This window comes from Eucalyptus grandis, chromosome 2 (assembly GCF_016545825.1).
Source record: "Eucalyptus grandis isolate ANBG69807.140 chromosome 2, ASM1654582v1, whole genome shotgun sequence".
Taxonomy (NCBI): domain Eukaryota; kingdom Viridiplantae; phylum Streptophyta; class Magnoliopsida; order Myrtales; family Myrtaceae; genus Eucalyptus; species Eucalyptus grandis.
Window position 1 is genome coordinate 30997135 of NC_052613.1, and position 14061 is coordinate 31011195.

Consider the following 14061-nt stretch of genomic DNA (forward strand, 5'->3'; position numbering starts at 1 on the left):
TTCCCAAATTTTTAGGTCCCTCAATTTATGTTCATAGTTTATTGAGCCTAGAACCGATCACCCTTATTTATTTATTTTTTTGGTCAATGAACCGATCACCCTTATTAAAAAAAAACCAAAAAAAAAAAAAAACCAAACTATATTGCAGAAATAATTTAAGATGAAAATGTCCAAGAAATTAAAGTTACCAAGAAGACGCGTTTGGTAACGTTTTAACGTTCAAAAAATTGTTCTAGAGAACGAAATAGAAAAACTATTTATGCTCCGGGAACAATTTTGAACAGAAAAAGACGTTTGGTAAACTTGTTCCAGGAATAAAAAATAAACGAAACACGTTTGGTAAATTTGTATTTTTTTAATTTTTTTATTTTTTAATATTTTTTTATTTTTATTTTCTTTTTTCTTTTTTTCTTCTTTTGGCCGGCGGCTCGCCCCAGCCACGACGAGGCTCGGCCTCGCCGAGCCACCGCCAGCGGTGAGCCTCACCGATGGGCGGGCAAGCTTGGGCTTCTTGGATGCAGGTGAGCCCGAGCTCGCCCAACCAAGGCGAGGCCGAGCCTTGCCCAACCATGGCGAGGCTTGGCCTCGCTGGGGCCCATGGCCGGCGGCGACCAGCCAAAGAATAAAGAAAAAAAAAAAAGAAGAAAAAGAGAGAGAGAAAAATTTGTTCTTAAAAATTATTTCAAAAATAAGAAATATGTTTTTCTTATTTCTCGTTTATGTTAAATGTGTTCCTGAAAATAAAAAAAATAAATTTGGAATACAAACGCAAATAAACGCATTTATATTATTTTTTTCCTGAAAAAAAAAATAGAAAATTTGTTCATAAAAAAAGAAAAAAAGAATGTTAACAAACAGCACCCAAGTGTCTCTCGTCCACACATGCGGGACGTTTCTGACGTCATGCTAACCGAAACAGGTATCTTGCGTCGTCCCCCCTCCTGATCATCCACGTCATCTTCTTCTTCACTTGAGCAGTGACGATGTTCGGAGAAAAAAAGGAAGAAGATGGAGCATCATCTTCTGTGTCTCTCCAGTTCATCGCTTGCTTCAGTTCTACGACTCCCCAGAACGGCTTCGCATTCAACCGGCTCGCTGATCCCTTCACCTTCCATGTCGAGGCCTAATCTCTCCGTGAGCTGCAGAGGGAGATTCGGAGGCGGCGACGGCCCTCTCGACAGCTCGTCCGCTCGCGATGTCCTCGGCGTCGAGCCGAGCTGCTCCCCCGCCGAGCTCAAAGCGTCTTTCCGAGCCAAGGTAGTGATTGCTTTGACTCTGTTCTTGGTCTTTCTTGGTTTTGTACCGAAGCGGTTGATGTGTCGTGTGTTGTCTTTCTGATGGAAAGGTGAAGCAGTACCATCCTGACGTGAACAGAGAGGGGGATTCTGATGCGATGATTCGGCTCGTGATTCAGGCTTATGAGGTTTGATCATTGAACCTAGTGCTTCACTCCTTTGAGCTATCTCCTGTCACTTGGTTGATGCGTTGTTGGAGGATACCTACTTTTCTTTTCGCGCGTAAGTTGGCAGAGAGAGTCCATTTCCGCGAGCAGGTTCTTTGGGCAAATGGGTTGATGCAGAGATTGCTAAACGCGAAGCTAAATGAATGTTGCTTGAGGATTATCACTTGTAAGAACGATTTTCTTCGAAAAGAACTTCCGTCACAGCAGAAGCATGGCGTCCTTCTGGGTTCTGATTTCCATAGCTCTTGAATCAGTTAAACCACTTTAGGGTGTCTGCTGTTACAGATAGTACTATAGCTGTTTTATCATGAAACGTGGATTGCTTGTTGAACTGTGAGAATTCCCCAAACCAAGGATAGCACCAAGGAATTTTCACCTTGAAAATATTCTACATCTGGAATTTGTGTTTAGAAAAATGGCAAGGAATGCTGTCCCAGAAGTTAATTCCAATTACTGCTCGAGGGACTTAGCATTTTTTTTTTTTCAATTTTTTTTTTTTTTTTTTTGGGAACTCTGCAAATACTCAGCCTCTTAGATAAGTATGTGTTGTGAGTGTGACCACATGAATTTCACTGTCGGAAGCTTTTCTATTGACAAAGCGTATCTAGTTTCTAGAGCTCTTGCCATGTCTATGAACTAATGACTCCAATTATGGTGAGCAAAAATTGGTGATTATGGTGAGGAATGATGTGTGCAGATGCTATCCAACTACAGCCGGTCTGATATCATTGAGAGGTGAGGCAGATCTTCATGCCTTCAGTTCACAGTATTGGCTGGCAGAGCATTTTTCAGTTGACCTTAAAATTCAGACCTTTATATGTTCTCAAGTCTGTAATTTGGGGGAAAATAAACAGTCTGTCATTTGGAAGTTCGTGATGTTACTGAGTCTTCTACTCTTCTAGGGTACTCATAAGCTGTTTATCTTTGTGAAGTAGATCCAACTGTTTTGGGGGAGTTGCTGTTCATATTCAATGCTTAGTCAAAAGTTTTGGAGTCGCCGAGTCGGTTATGGTATATTTTTTCTGTTAATCTGATAGTAATGTTCTGTTTTTTGTGCAGTGAATGCCTAGATCCTTTTGATGAGCCAGAATGTGAGGCACTTGATCTGTTTGTGAATGAGCTTCTCTGTGTCGGCAAAGGTACTCACGACTGGCGTTATCCTTTTATTCTTGAATCTTTGCAAATCCAGTCATTACTTCAGCGATGCCTAAACCTGTTAAAAGGGTGCTTTTTCATGGGATTCTGCTTTTGTAAAACTGGCTTTCCTCTAGAGCTTGTACTCTCTTGTTTAGTTCGTAATCAAGGAAACATCTGAAAATGTTAAACGGCTTGCAAAGCCTGAACCTTCTGTGACTACTCACCAGCGGCTGAGAGTGGTTTGCCTACTCATAAGTGCAACGCAGACCTTGTTTCTAGTTGGTTGTATGGGGAAAATCAGGAACACCCTCATCCTCTCTTGCAAAACCACAAAACCAAATCTGACTTGAGGCACGGAGTTTGTGGGACCTGTTTATCTTCATCGCAGAATGTTCCATGTCTTCTGCAGGGTGTCCATACTCATGCGTCAAAGCAGCCCCACATGCTTTCACGTTTGCTACATCTGGAGGAACTGCTCGTGCAACTTCCCGAGGTGAGTTTGTGTTGGAATGTATTAGGAAATCTTCTAGAATTTCTCCCTGATTATATTACGTGATTATATTACGTGATATTATGTGATTTGTTTTTTATTCTGATTGCTGTAAATTAGATATTGATAGATATTAGAGGCAACTTAGGATCTTTATCTATATAGGTTTCTTACCTAATTTAGATTCTCTGTTCATGTATTTATACTCATTGTAATCACTCTATGAGAGATAAGAAAACAGATTCTTTTCTTCATGGTATCGAGCCCAAAGGTCCTTCATCTATTCACCTCGAGTAATTTTTTTTCTTTCGTTCGATCACTATGTTGGACGAATCATCAACCACCCAATCTAACCCTCCATCACTTCTTACAAAATCCACCGAAGCTCATCCCATTCAGATCACTTCCATAAAGCTGAATGGTGATAATTTTTTTCGGTGGTCTCAATCCGTTCGAATGTATATACGGGGTAGAGGAAAAAGTGGCTATCGACTGGAGATAATGCAGAACCAGCGACAGATGACCCCACTTGGGCTGTGCAGGATGCAGAGAATTCAGCGATTATGACGTGGCTGACCAACTCCATGGAAGAAGATATTGGTGCAAATTATCTGGGCTATTATACCGCAAAGGAACTCTGGGATGCGGTGTGTGAGATGTATTCAGATTTGGGTAATCAATCTCAAATCTACGAGTTAACCTTGAAGCTAGGGAAGATGCGACAAGGAGAGAAACTGTCACAAAATACTTTCACTCCTTGAAACGTTTGTGGCAGGAATGGATGTATTCAATGATCATGAGTGGATGTGTATTGAAGATGGTAATCGATACAGGAAAATTGTAGAAGCGAACGTATTTATGCTTTCCTAGCGGGGCTTAGAGATGAGTTTGATGAAGTACGGGGCAGAATACTTGGGAAGCAGCCTCTTCCACCTATTGGAGAGTCTTCTCGGAGTTTGGAGAGAAGAAAGTAGACGGGGAATAATGCTGGGCAAGTCGGCTGCGGCGGAAAGGATGGATCATTGGAAGGTTCAGCATTAACTATATTTGAAGACAAGAAGGGCCATGTTCCTACAACAATAGTTTCCGAGGCAAATATAAGCAAGATCCCCATTAACTTGCGAAGATCGGATGGGAAACCTCGTATTTGGTGTGATTTTTGCAACAAACCCCGTCATACACGGGAGACCTGTTGGAGGATTCATGGCCGTCCAGGCTTCTACAACTAGTGAAGCAAGGAGACCAACTTCATTTAGCCGTGATAATAAGTCTTCTCGGCGTATGCCTCCTACAGCTAATGAGGCCACTTTGCATTCTCTTTCAGCAAAGAACAACTAAACCATCTTCTCGCAACTACTTCAGCCGGGTCCGTATCGGGTAATCCTACTGCTTCGATTGCCCACCAAGGTAGAAATCTAAATGCCCTCTCTTGTTGTTCACAATCGTACCTTGGATCATTGATTCGGGGGCATCCGATCATATGACTAATCTTCCATATTTGTTCAAATCCTATATTCCTTGTCACGCAACCAAAAAATTCGGATTGCCGATGGGAGTTTTCATCTATTGCGGGCAAAGGATTAGTTCCACTTTCTGAGTCTATTAAACTTCATAATGTACTGCATGTTCCTAAGTTAGCCTGCAGCCTCTTGTCTGTTAGTAAACTTTCTAAAGAGTCTAATTGCCGTGTTGTCTTTTTGCTTCCCATTGTGAGTTTCGGGATCGGATCTCGGGAAGACGATTGGCAATGCTAGGATGAGGGATGGTCTTTACTATTTTGAAGAGTTTGTCTCTAATAAAAAAGCTCGGGCGTATGGAACTTTCAGTTCTTCCCCTGTTCAAGAACAAATAATGGTTTGGCATCATAGATTAGGCCATCCTAGCTTTAGATATTTGAAACATTTGTTTTCTCATTTGTTCAAAGATGTGGATGTTTCTTCACTACATTGTGACAATTGTCTTTTTTTCTAAAAGTCATCGTACTCATTATAATCCAAAACAGTATCGTGCATCATCTCCTTTTTACTTAATCCATAGTGATGTTTGGGGTCCTTCACCCATGTCAACAAAAACCGGAAAACGATGGTTTGTTACTTTTATAGATGATCATACCCGTTTATGTTGGACATACTTGATGAGCGCCAAATCTGAAGTTGAGTCATTGTTCAAAAAATTTTATCAAATGGTTATGACTCAATTCCGTACTACTATTAGTATTCTTCGTACGATAATGGTACTGAATATTATAACCAATTTTTGGGGAGTTTTTGACAGAAAAAGCATCATTCACCAGTCAACTTGCCGAACTACACCCCAACGAGAATGGCATTGCTGAACGCAAAAAATCGCCATCTCCTTGAAGTATCGCGTGCCCTCTGTTTTCAATGCATGTACCTAAATACTTATGGGGAAGCTGTGCTAACAGCATCTTATCTAATTAATAGGTTGCCTACTCGGGTATTAAATTACACTACTCCCTTAAATTGTTTCAAAAAAGTGTACCCCACAGCTCGTATTTTTCGATATTCCTCTAAGGGTGTTTGGTTGCACTACATTTGTCCATCTCCCAATTCGGTGTCGATCTAAATTAGATCCTCGGGCTGAAAAGTGTGTGTTTATAGGGTATGCACCTAATCAAAGAGGTTACAAGTGTTACAATCCACATCTTGGTAAAACTCATATCACTATGGATGTAACATTTATCGAGTCACAACCGTTTTTCTAACAAATCTCTTCAGGGGGAGAATGGCGAAGTTAGTGAAGAGATTAACTCTCCTGTCCTTCCTAATCCTTTGTTTGAATCTTGAAAACACCTCTGCAAATCTTGATGTGTCAAAGATAGGGAGAAAAGTTCAAGATCACAATGTGATCAATAAGCCCGAGCTTCAGGTTTATACTAGAAGGAAAACTCTTCAAAATATTGCAGATCAGAACTTTGTCCTGGAGCCTCATCCGTCTACAACCCCGAGAGATGATCTCTTGCCTTCGTCATCGAGTGATCCTAGTAGTACTCTTTTTCCCTCCATTCCTATCTTAAATTCTGATACTAATGCTTCTAATCTTGATATGCCTATAGCTCTTAGAAAAGGAGTTAGATCATGTACTAAGCATCCTATATCAAAACATGTGTCATTCCAAAAGTTATCTCATCATCATAGAGCATTTGTGTCAAATCTGTCTCACATATCTATTCCTAGAAATATCCATGAAGCTTTGAAGGATCCAAAGTGGAAGATGGCTGTTGAGGATGAAATGCTTGCACTTAAGAAGAATGGCACATGGGAGTTGGTTGATACACCGAAGAAAAAAGATCGTTGGCTGTAAATGGGTATTTACTTGTAAAATGTAAACCCGATGGGAGTGTTGAGCGGTATAAAGCAAGGTTAGTGGCAAAGGGTTCACTCGGACTTATGGAGTAGACTATCGGGAGACTTTTGCCCCGATTGCCAAGATAAATTCTGTTCGAATTTTACTATCTTTGGCTGCTACATTTGATTGGCCCTTACATCGGTTAGACGTGAAGAATGCATTCTTGAATGGTGACTTGGAGGAAGAAGTGTTTATGAGTTTACCACCAGGTTTTGCAGAAACTGAAGGCAAAGTTTGCAGATTAAAAAGTCGTTGTATGGACTTAAACAATCTCCAAGAGCGTGGTTTGAACGATTCGGGAAGGTGGTTAAAAGATTTGGCTATCACCAAAGTCAAGGAGACCACACTCTATTCTATAAACACTCAAAGGAAGGTAAGCGTGCAATTCTAATCGTCTATGTTGATGATATAATATTAGTGATGACAAAGTTGAGTTGAAAAGCTTGCAAGGGAAGTTGGTTTGAGGAGTTTGAAGTTAAGGATTTGGGTGCCTTGAAATATTTTCTTGGAATAGAATTTGCGAGATCCAAAAAGGGCATTTTTATAAACCAACGCAAATATGTTCTTGATCTGCAAAGAGACGGGTCTATTAGGATGTAAAGCAGCGAGACCCCGTGGAACCAAATATGAAGCTTGAACTTGCCAAGGCTGAAGAAGTAATAGACCGAGAAAGGTATCAAAGGCTTGTTGGTCGACTTATTTACTTATCTCATACTCGACCTGATATCGTTTGCTGTAAGTATGGTGAGTCGGTTCATGCACTCACCAGGGGCCAAGGCATTTTGAAGCGGTATATAGAATTTTACGCTACTTGAAGGGAAGTCCTGGTAAGGGTCTAATGTTTGAAAAACATGGACATCTGGAAATTGAGGTGTTCACGATGCAGATTGGGCTGGAAGTACTATGGATAGGAGATCTACTTCAGGCTACTGCACGTTTGTTGGTGGTAATTTAGTCACTTGGAAGAGTAAAAGCGAGTGTGGTGGCAGAAGTAGTGCTGAAGTTGAATTTCGATCAGTAGCACATGGTGTATGCGAAGTTATGTGGATTAAAGGTATCTTAGATGAACTACAAATTCCAAGTTCCATACCAATGAAAGTATATTGCGACAATAAGGCAGCAATCGCAATTGCTCATAATCCCGTGTTACATGAACGGACAAAGCATGTGGAAGTTGATAAACACTTCATCAAAGAAAAACTTGATAGCGGACTAATTTGTATGCCGTATATTTCAAGTGATGATCAGACTGCTAACATTCTGACCAAGGGATTACATAGAAGGCAATTCATTCGTCTAGTGAACAAGCTGTCTATGGAAGACATCTTCAAGCTTGAGGGGAGTGTTGGAATGTATTAGGAAATCTTCTAGAATTTCTCCTGATTATATTACGTGATTATATTACGTGATATTATGTGATTTGTTTTTATTCTGATTGCTGTAAATTAGATATTGATAGATATTAGAGGCAACTTAGGATCTTTATCTATATAGGTTTCTTACCTAATTTAGATTCTCTGTTCATGTATTTATACTCATTGTAATCACTCTGAGAGATAAGAAAACAGATTCTTTTCTTCAGTTTGCCAGGCAAAGTCCTCACCATTTCTTATACGCACAAGCATCAGTGCATGCAATCAGTTCAGAGAAGGGGGGAAAAAGAAAAGGAGACTGATCTGATGACGTTACATTGTAATTAAGATCCCATCTATTCTGCAGTATCTGGCTGTAGTCCTGTCACTCCCTATCTTCCAAGTAAGGTGCCCTAACCAACGAACTGAAATTGCTGTTTTTCCCAGGAAATGGTGATGACTATCAGGTGCAAATTGCCGTTGGTCAGTGCCCGAGAAATTGCATTCACTATGTAACTCCTTCTCAGAGAATAATCCTAGAAGAATTACTTGACAGGTAGTCACTCTTTATAATCTCCTAGATACATGCTTGCTCCCTGGTCAATTAAATAAAGCTCTCTCTGGCCAAAAAAGAAAAAAAAAATACAGATAAATTCACTCATATTGTACTCTGGCTATGGTTGTGTTATTGCTTTTGCCTAGTTCTTGGTTGGCATCTAATCATATACCTTTCAATGCAGTGTTTGTTACTCATGCAAATTAACCCAACGTGGTTTTCTTTCTGTTAATTTTCCTTCTTAGTGTAATGGGCGTGCCGTATGATACTTCAGCTGAGGCAGATCTGCTATACTCTTTGATTGTGAAAGCCAAGTTTGAGAATAATCGGTTCCGGAAGCCAAAGAAGCAGCCCAAGAGTTCGACCAATCATGTAGATTGGTACTGAAATGTGAAGTGCAGCTGCTTGTTCTGCGGTAACAGCACTGATGCGTTACTCTGTTTCCAGTCAAGGACAGCAAGCTGATACTACCATGAATATGGTTGTCATTAATCGATACAGATGGTACTAGATGATACAACCTCATCACCTGAGCTGTTTTAACGCGAGGAGAGCCAGGGCAAATTAGTTCTGCAATCATTATTTCAAGGATAATCTGGTTTTTGCATGCATTTTGTAGGATTTCATTGCATAGCGTCTTGATCTTTGTACCAGTATACATCGACGGTTCAGAAAATTCTATATCCAGACACATAAAGATTGGAAATTGAGGCGATTGTGAATCAGTCACAGCTGTTCACCTTTTCAGTTGACTTACTCAGGCACTGTTGCGTCTCCATGATTTGAACGTAAGTTTTATCTTGTCATGAATGGATTACTAAAATGATGTCTCTGCATTATTTGCATCAGAAAGGTATTTCTTGCGGATCCAATGTTTGAACGATTTCCTTCGTCGACACTCAGTTCGTGAAATCATTTCAGTTACAGTCTCCAAATCAAAATGACCTTTTCGTTTTTCATTTTATGGCTATTAGAACCAGCTTAAAGGCAGTGCCTGTTAAAAGAGCATAGGCTCTGCTTCTAGAGGTGTAGAGTAATGCCTGGACATGATTCCTTTTCTAGAAAGTCAAGATACCCAGTAATTACAATATTGAGTATAGTATACACCTAGTTATAAGAGCATTACTTTGAAATGACTTTCACAAATCGACTTAATGACGAGAAAATTCCGGCTGCTGCATTGAAGAACGATGGACCCTTCTCAGACTTGTCTTCCACGTCTCCATAAATTATCTGCAAAAATAGAATGTTCCACTGTCAACTGATGCATGCGTCTTCACTTTTTGAATGCCAATGCCAGTAACTTAGGATAAAGCTTCTCTAAAAGCCAGTCATCCAATAAGATTTGCTAGGCACTTCAATACAAAAAATCTGCGCGTCGTGTCAATGTGATGTTCATGTCGCCGTCACTCGAGATAATAGGTTGACTAACCTCAAGGTCTTCTGCATCCGGACGATTAATCATTTCCTTGGCTAGCAAATATCGGCTTGGCCTATCCTTATCATCATAAAAAACCTTCCACGATCTGGTGCCAAGTGAAAAGGGAGAACAAAATATTAGGGTTGAAACACATGGGACACCAATTGCATTGGGCATTAAAGAAGAGCGCCATGATTATTGCTCAGAATGGCCAAATGGTTGCAGATAACGCAGCAACTTTGGTGTCAATATTATGATTCGCAAAATTGATATAAGATAACCTTATAAGATTCCATGGGTCACTCATAACAACTCAACTAGACAGAACCAATCGACAATTTTGGTAGGAAACAGGCTAGACACCCTTATTCAATAGTATCATAAAGTATAACTGGAATACAATAAGTTAACAACGATCAAATATCTCTCTCATCAAGTATGATATTGTTTTTACCAAATTTGGAATCAAACTCATAGATTTCAGTTTATCTTCTATTGCAGTTTGGAACATCAAAGAGGTCACACAGCTAAAAAATCACATAACTGAGGCATGAAACAAGCCAAGAATCATATAACTTTGGCCCTAAAAGGATAAAAACCAAAGAAGAATCGTAGAGGCACCTACAAATGTTAGGGAAAAGAGGCACACAATTTGAATCTTACCCAGGGTAACATCGGAATACAGCGCCAGATGGGAGGGGTCTCATTGAATATACTGTTGTAAAAGTCCTGCACAGCAGTGGGAGGGTTATCGACTTACTAAAACAATGTGCAAAATAGAGGAGTAAACGCCATCAATTTATGTTTATAAACAAGAAAAGAGGTCTCACAAATAACATTTATTAGCGTGAGCTTCGCATGTCATGGGATTGTGACTGAAGAGGAAGATCAAATTTTGGCCTTGCATTTTGAGGTCCTTGATGGCCAAAAAGGAATAAGTACAGGCCATGCCAAAATTAACATTTAATGCTGGATGTATAGGTTCTTTACGAAGCTAACAGCAAAAAGCAGTTCATCTTTGAAACTTAAATGAGTGCTTGCTTGATTTAGTTTCACATAAAACAAGTCCTCATGAAAGTTGTTACAGAAAAAAAGGGAGATTGGTGGGCATTATATGTGGGGAAGGTTTACCTCAAGAAGTATCGCCGCAACTTTCGGACATTGAACCCTACTCCAACATCTTCACTGATAAGGCGTGGATTCCACATGATGAGAGGCCTTGGCTGCAATTATGCAAGAGAATGTTAGAGAATATCGGCACTAAAAGGAAGAGAAAATATTCAGTCGGCATAATATAATAGACTATACTATTCTATAATAATGTGGTTGTGAAATGCCTTTCCTTCTTTCCTGGCAACCCCCCTCTTTAATTTAATGATTCATGATGCTTATGATCAGATTCATGACAATACTGTGACAGGTAATGCAGCTTTTAGAATTTATGCCTTCTTAAGGATGGCTGAGCAAATGTTTACGTAAACTCCAGTAATAGGTATAACAGGACAGTTCCATCCAATTCGCTTGCATCAACAAAGATGCATGCATCTGTAAATTTAGACACATTCATTAAGACTAGAGATTTGCTCTCCTTCCAGAAGTTACTTCGCCTTCCCTATAACTGATCATGAATGCAAATTGTTTAAGATAGGTACCGGATCATCTGAGAGATCAGAAGCAATCCGTTCCACATACTCCAACATTTGATAGTCAGGAACAACCATAACTATGATCTCATCTTCTTTTTCCACTGGTTTTCGATCACTTAAGCTGTACAAAGAAAATGCAGAAAAGAACTCCATGTGACACAAACGGCAAAGTCATGATAATTGAACTGAATGATAAGAATCCAGCCTTAATCAACTTAATTCAAAAGGAGTTCAAGATATAGCATAACGTCAAAGGAGGAAAGTACAATAACTTCACTAACAAGGTAAACATTACCTGGAGAATCCAAAAGCTGCATCTTGCCATTTATATTTCAGAAGAGCAGCAGCACCAGCATCTGGAAATACAGCTTTGATTCTCTAGCAATTAATTTGCAGAAGCAAAACATATATGAACTATTATTCTGAAGGAATCAATATACTTGTGACCATGGTTCAATGCATCAAATTTTTCATCTTGTAAGCTCTTTAAGCGGTAACTTTTCCTGATAAGCAGTCTTTAATAGGCCTTGCTGAGCTACAACGTTGAAGAGATAGAGTTCAATACATGATAAAGTTACATGCACAAGCATGCATTCCATAGGTCTTGACGAACTTGAATTTCAGGAAGCTAGAGTTTTAGACTGCTTGTGATGCAAGGGTCAGATAGGTTGCATATTTATAGAAGACCCTCATTTCTATATAACTTGGAGTCTTTCCACAACAAGATTTTAAATCCAAAAAACCACCACAAATTTTCAGTCACTAGAAAAAATTGTTGCAACTTACCTGACATCCTGTTTCTGCAATTAGTGTGTCCACGAAGATCCTGGACAGTCCCCAAAGTTCAGCTTGTGCACCTTCATCATCCAGGAATTGCAGTTGCGGGATTAAGAGTTCCACCTGTAAAACATCAAAGGCGGAGATGCTACTGATAAGTACTCAAGTTAAGATGCACTAATGTCACTTAATGAAAGATAACACTCCAGCAATCTTCCATTGACCCTCTCAAATAAGTTAGTGGTTTGTTCCTCCACCAATATGAGCACAAAATTTCTTGAAGTCGATACCTTAATATCTAGGAAAGGTTCGTTATGCTACATGCACATGATAAGATTTAGAGATGGGATCATTTGGTTGCCTAAACAAATTACACATTCCAAAAATTATCTTTTGTTACTGCAGATTGCTAAGAATAATGCACAACATCAGAGGTTACCCAGGTTACCCCACTCCCAGCCTTTTATACACCCATTTCAAATCAAAAGAGAAGAAACGCAAGACAATAAACAATTCCTACATATGCTAAAAGTTCTTTGAGCACGTTGTACATACTATGGCTCTCATCCCTCCAGAAGACAAGAATGAGGCACTTGCTTGACTTGATTGCCGAACAGCACCCTCCAAATCAGAAGGCAAGCAGCTGAAAAATCAAGCACGTTCTGTCAGTTCTTCTCACTCAATGAAATAATGCATTTCAAAGCATCAAGGTCATTAAACACTCCAAATGGGAAACTATAATTGGAAATGGACACTCATCACCATCTAAACACCAAATGCTAATTTTGAGGCCTGTGACCACTTAATGTCCAGCAGTCTGGATTCATCATTTACAAGACAACAATCACAATCAAAATCTACCTCATTCGAAGTGTAAATCTGCTTATGAACCCCCAACCATGTATCCAATTCCGGCAGGTATCTTGAAGAAGCTCATTCTACCATCAGCAAACTAAAACTACTAGCCTCTCAAACGTCCATTTTTCCACATATAAATAAAAAAAAATGAGCATGCAACTGAACCAAAACCTCCAAAAACTCAAGCTTGAATGGCACAAAAAGTAGATTCGAATAAACTTCCCAGTTTCACAAATTTTCAACCAAGGAGCATATCATCATTACACAAGAATTGACAACCAAATTCCATCCTCAAAGCAACATTATTTTCATATACCCTCAAAGCCCAACTCAAACATTCTCCCAAGTAATCCCAAGCACGGAAATTCGCAACGTTTCTTTTCACTACTACAGAACTGAACCTGTCGTCCTCATCATCTTCTTCCTGAACTATCCCTTCTTCTCGGGACTCCGAAGAATTCAACCCGCCCTCTTCGACGACGTCGCCGTCGACCTCTCCCTCGAACTTCTCGAACTTGGCGCGCGCTTCGCAGGCGCGCCGACCTCCGGGGACCGAAACCCGGCTGCCGACGCCGAGCGCGGAGGCCGGAGAAGGTAAGGAAGAGCGATTGAGGAAGCCGTGGGAGGTGGGTTTGGAAGCAGAGCGGCAGTAGAAGGAGCAACTGGGTAGCGAAGAGGCCATGGAGGACTGCTCTCGGCCTCAAGAAGCCATGAACGAGTTTCACCGGAAGCTGATATATCTCCCCTGTTTATTGTGTTCTCGTTTCTTTTTTCCTTCTAGTTCTGATGTTTATTTAACGAAACCCTCTTTTAAAATTGGGCCGATATAATGAAAAATTCTAAACATATATATCCGTGAGAAATTTATTCTAAATTAATTTTTTAACCAACAAAAATTATAAACTAGTACACTTGTGGCAAAATTCACCATTTGTTAGTTTCGTTAAATTGTATTAATATTACGAAAAATCATAAATTAACATATTTGTGACAA

The 14061-nt window shown here is 39.9% G+C and overlaps 2 protein-coding genes across 4 annotated transcripts; one reads left to right on the top strand and one right to left on the bottom strand.

Annotated features, from left to right (window-relative positions):
- The first annotated feature begins 946 nt into the window (after positions 1–946).
- LOC104432323 (chaperone protein dnaJ A6, chloroplastic) lies at positions 947–8973 on the top strand. 3 transcript variants are annotated; one of them, XM_010044781.3, is made up of 7 exons: positions 949–1257; positions 1346–1423; positions 2160–2197; positions 2522–2601; positions 3009–3092; positions 8258–8366; positions 8612–8973. In XM_010044781.3, the coding sequence occupies exons 1-7, from the start codon at positions 1009–1011 to the stop codon at positions 8751–8753; spliced, it is 780 nt and encodes a 259-aa protein (XP_010043083.3). In that variant the 5' UTR covers positions 949–1008; the 3' UTR covers positions 8754–8973. The 3 variants fall into 3 exon arrangements, with proteins under 3 accessions (XP_039163652.1, XP_039163651.1, XP_010043083.3); XM_039307718.1 differs by lacking the exon at positions 8612–8973 and having other exon boundaries at positions 947–1257; positions 8178–8281; XM_039307717.1 differs by lacking the exons at positions 8258–8366; positions 8612–8973 and adding an exon at positions 8041–8171 and having other exon boundaries at positions 947–1257; positions 3009–3097.
- Positions 8974–9240: 267 nt separating this feature from the next.
- Positions 9241–13843, bottom strand: LOC104432324. The gene is made up of 9 exons (XM_010044782.3): positions 13469–13843; positions 12765–12852; positions 12219–12332; positions 11728–11810; positions 11439–11553; positions 10918–11009; positions 10450–10515; positions 9799–9892; positions 9241–9599 (listed from the first exon to the last, which is right to left on the bottom strand). The coding sequence occupies exons 1-9, from the start codon at positions 13747–13749 to the stop codon at positions 9489–9491; spliced, it is 1044 nt and encodes a 347-aa protein (XP_010043084.2). The 5' UTR covers positions 13750–13843; the 3' UTR covers positions 9241–9488.
- Between the last annotated feature and the right edge of the window lie 218 nt (positions 13844–14061).